The sequence below is a fragment of the Buceros rhinoceros genome, unplaced genomic scaffold (genome assembly GCF_000710305.1).
Source record: "Buceros rhinoceros silvestris isolate BGI_N320 unplaced genomic scaffold, ASM71030v1 scaffold27126, whole genome shotgun sequence".
Lineage (NCBI taxonomy): Eukaryota > Metazoa > Chordata > Aves > Bucerotiformes > Bucerotidae > Buceros > Buceros rhinoceros.
The window spans coordinates 10,901-14,754 of record NW_010416223.1 but is presented as its reverse complement, the minus strand read 5'-3'; the positions used below and the strand labels follow the sequence as shown (position 1 = coordinate 14,754).

At 53.6% G+C, this 3,854-nt stretch overlaps 1 protein-coding gene across 1 annotated transcript in view; it reads right to left on the bottom strand.

Moving 5' to 3' along the window:
* RPH3AL (rabphilin 3A-like (without C2 domains)) overlaps positions 1-3,854 on the bottom strand; it is a gene marked incomplete at its 3' end in the record, with an annotated part of 25,133 nt that overhangs the window by 17,530 nt on the left and 3,749 nt on the right. Inside the window, exons 3-4 of the mRNA XM_010137740.1 lie at positions 3,728-3,854; positions 284-370 (exon numbers count right to left, since the gene is read on the bottom strand). The exon at positions 3,728-3,854 is cut by the window's right edge and continues 3 nt beyond it. Of these exons, the coding sequence (XP_010136042.1) occupies positions 284-370; positions 3,728-3,854 (214 nt within the window). The remainder of the gene's footprint in view (positions 1-283; positions 371-3,727) is intronic.

The following is a 3,854-nucleotide window of genomic DNA, read 5'->3' as shown; positions in this document are numbered from 1 at the left end:
AGCCTGGCAGGGAAGGCACCAGTCTCTTCATGACCACAGCTACAAAAACCCCACAGAGCCACACAGGCTGCAGGGGCTGGCAGGTTTTTTTCCCCTCCACCCTCCCACAAACGGAAGCTGTCACCATTGTCTGTATTCAGTGAGCCTGCTGGGCCTCCAGCCAAGCCTCCCGAGCTCCCCTCCAAGCGCCCGGGCACAGCGGAGAGCCCGAGCGTGCTCCACGCAGGCGCCGGGCAGGCAGGTGCACGCTGCTGAAGCCCATCTCTCCACAGCTGCGCTTTACCTCTCTCTGCTCACTGCAGATCTTGCACAACCAAAGAGGACGTTTCTGGGCTCCAGAGGTTTCTATTCCACACTTGGTGCAAACTTTCTGAAACAAGGAGAGAAGAAAAAAGAAAAAAAAAAAAGAAAAAGGCAGCATTAGTGACTCCCCACTGCCATGCAGCCCTTGGGGGAGAGAAGGGAGAGAAGCATCTGTCCCAACAGCTCTGTCTTACTTTCCTTAAAAACCTAAACATGGCACAATTTTCTTACTTATCCTGGAGAACCATTGATCAATGGAAGCTGCTTCAAGTCTATATGGACATGACTTGAAGGCACACCTACAGCAGAGTCCGACTGCAGGGCGAGAAGAGAACAGGACAAATCCAACACCCTGACCAACAGGCGTATTTCTGTAACGGTGTTTTTAGTCCTCTAAATCCTAAAACCCAGTCACTGTGGCAAGGAAAGCTGTTGTAACCAAGTAGAAAACAAGGGCGACTTTGTGCAAGACTGGCAATCCTCTCCTCCCTTCCCTGACACAGGGAGTCTGAAACCCCGTGGCCTCCCTTCAGCCCGTGCTCAGCAGCGATTGATTTGTGGCTGCTCAGGAAGCGGGCACGCCTGCACCTGCACGCCCGGCTCCCGCGCAGCACGCCTGATCGCGCCGCACAAGGGAACGTTCATGTCTCTGCTGGCATTACAAACCATTTACAGCCTGAATCCCCTAATATTATATAATGAAGCTGATGCGTATCAGGCTTGGCTTACAGCTTGAATGAGAAATGGGATGGATTCTTTCATCCTCACAGAGGGAAAGCTGCTGACGAGAGGGCTCTGGAGAGCAAAACCTTGCCTAGGGAGACACACGAATTTAATCTCCCCAGCTAAGGTTTTATATATCCTCCTGACCAGGCTGCTCCTCCTCTGAGCCAGGAGGTCTGTGTCCAGGGATGAAGCCTCACGGCTCGCTCAGACCTCAGTGCACACGCCTGGAGGAGGAGCGCAGCAGAACAATGGTACCCAAGGCCATGACTTCACTGCATGAATAAATGCACTCAACCGTTCTGGTCAGCGACGTCCAGAGGCAGGTCTGTCCCTGATTCCTACTGCACAGAAGGCAGGAGGCATCACCAGCAGAGCACAGAGCTTGGTGCTCCTCTCCCAAGCTCTCCTTGCCCTCATCCTCCCAGAGAAATAAGAAACAACCTGTTGGGTCTGGTGCACCAATACTCAACACGGTCCTACCCAAGCCAAGAGGGGTTGTTGATGCAGTCAGCAGACACTGCCTGAAGTACCCCAAATCCTCCCTCTCTCAACCCAAAATCTGAGGGAGCAACTCTTAAACACCCTCAGAGATCCCAGTCCCACTCGTATAGCGCATTCCAACGCTCCCTCTAGCGGGAGCTTCCAGGCAATTGTATTCCTAGCCATAAAACTTTGAAAGTTCCATTATAAAACAGGGCCTTCCTCCTCCCCTTTCTCTGCAGACTGGCTGGAAAATCGAGCATCGCTCACAACGCCTCGAAGATGACATAAAAATGAAGGACATTAAAAGCAGCCCCATTTCTCATTAAATACCAGATAAAACACCTTCTCCTACTTCGGTTCACCTTCTAGACATGACACCGATTCCCTCTGCACGGTAAACGACACATTATGCTTTGTCTGACTGCCACTCTTGTTAACACACCTGGACTTGCACGCCTCTTTGTCTTGCCATGATGTATGTATTTCTAAGATAATAAAAACTAACATTAAAAACATTCTTCATAAAACAGAAAGTGGCACTTAGAAAAACCCAGCAGCCTCCAGGAAATACAGAACTTCTACCCAGCAGAAGGGACTTGCAGAAGGTAACTTCTTTGCTACGTTTCAGGCGCATCATTACACGGTTCCTGCTACTGAATTACAGGGGCTGCAGTGAGCCTGCAACAGAGCAACATTAGCAAGGAAAATCTGAACTTCGACAATCTCCGACTCCCTGACAAGTCGTTGCTTACTGCACACAGCACTGGACAAGTGAGGGATACCCCTGGACAAGAGGCAACAAGCTTGAGGCAACAAGCTTGAAGCAACAGCCCACTGCGTGCCCTCTGCCAAAGGGGCGACTGTTCCCTGAGTTGACTCCACGACATTCAAAAGCAGGAAGGGGAGAAGCCCAGGGCTCCCAGTCAGCGTCGCCCCGAGCTGCTGCAGAAGGTAGAAGCAGGGTCTGGAGAAGTTTGATCTTGCCTTAAATCAACCTGGTTATTATGCTCCTGAACTGCCCAACAGACTCTGGACAAAGGGGGAATAAACATTAAAAACCCCAAACCAGTTCTGCTCTGGGGTTTTCTGGTCACAGCCCTCCTGGAGCCTCGGGCTCAGGCAGCTCATTACTACCTGCAACGGCAAACAGACAGGGCGGGCAAGTGTCGGAGCCAGCTTTCACCTCCTCATGAGAGGACAGGGCTCACAGGAAGGAGGTCAGAAAGCACGGTGACCTAGCTGGCTTCGGTCAAGGTGAGAGCAGAACTGCCAAAGGAAGGCGGCAGGAATACAGCCCATCCTGTTATTCCGCAGGCTGGAAGTGCAGGGAACAGCCAGCCGTCTCCTGTCGGCCACCCAGCCCTTTATCTCCACAGGAGCACGTGCACAGAGCACACGTTCCTCTCCAAGAGCCACCGCCCTGCAGCTCCCATTCAAACCAGACCTTCACTTCCCAGGACCTTAACTGCTTCCTTCTCCACCCCTTCCTAAAAGCTACTTTTTCTGGCTTAGGACCCAGGAATTCAAATCACTGCAGCCAACCGTGGACCAGTGCAGGCCTGGCAGCCTGCTCTGCATGAGAGCCGCACGTCACAAACGCCGGCAGCGCCAGCACGAAGGGTTCTCCACCACGGCCTGCGCGGCCACTTAACCACCGAGGTGCCAACACCCACCGTTCCACAGTAAAGGAGCAGCTTTTACTCAGTCTGTCCTGTGGGCTCCATGGACATCTCCTCAGTGACAGGGTGGGTGACATCACCTCGGACGGACACCAGGAACAGAGTCAGCACGGGCTGCTCCCTTCCACCCCAGCACCAGCAAGCCAGAAACCCTGCTGCACCCAGCAGGCACCTTCAGCTCTCCCCAGGCAACAGGCTGAGGCGAAGTCCCTTCCAGAGGTACCTCCCCTGGGAAAGACAGCCTCCCAGCAGAGGGAGGGTAAGGCGGTTGCTGTGGAGATCATCAGCTCCACAGCAATACAGATTAACCCCTTGGCTGCAGAGTCTAGACAAGCAACAACTGTCCCCCAGGCACTTTGGGATCCTGAGGAATAATAACCAGGGTGCCAGAGAAAACTTGACGGTCTGACAGCCCCAACCTAGACAAGTGGGGCTAAAATGAGGCCGCAGAGCCATCCGGCTTCCAAGAGCCTGGTGGCCTTTCCTAGACAGATCTGCTACCAGGAACAGGCAGGAGCCTGTGTGAGCCAACCCACCTTTTTGCAATCCTGACAAAAGACCGACGTGCTGCCCAGCAGCCCGAGCAGTTCGCTGCAGAGCAGGCACTGCGAGAGGCCGTTCCCCATCGCGTTCTTCCTCATGTTCTCCAGCCGCTCCACACGG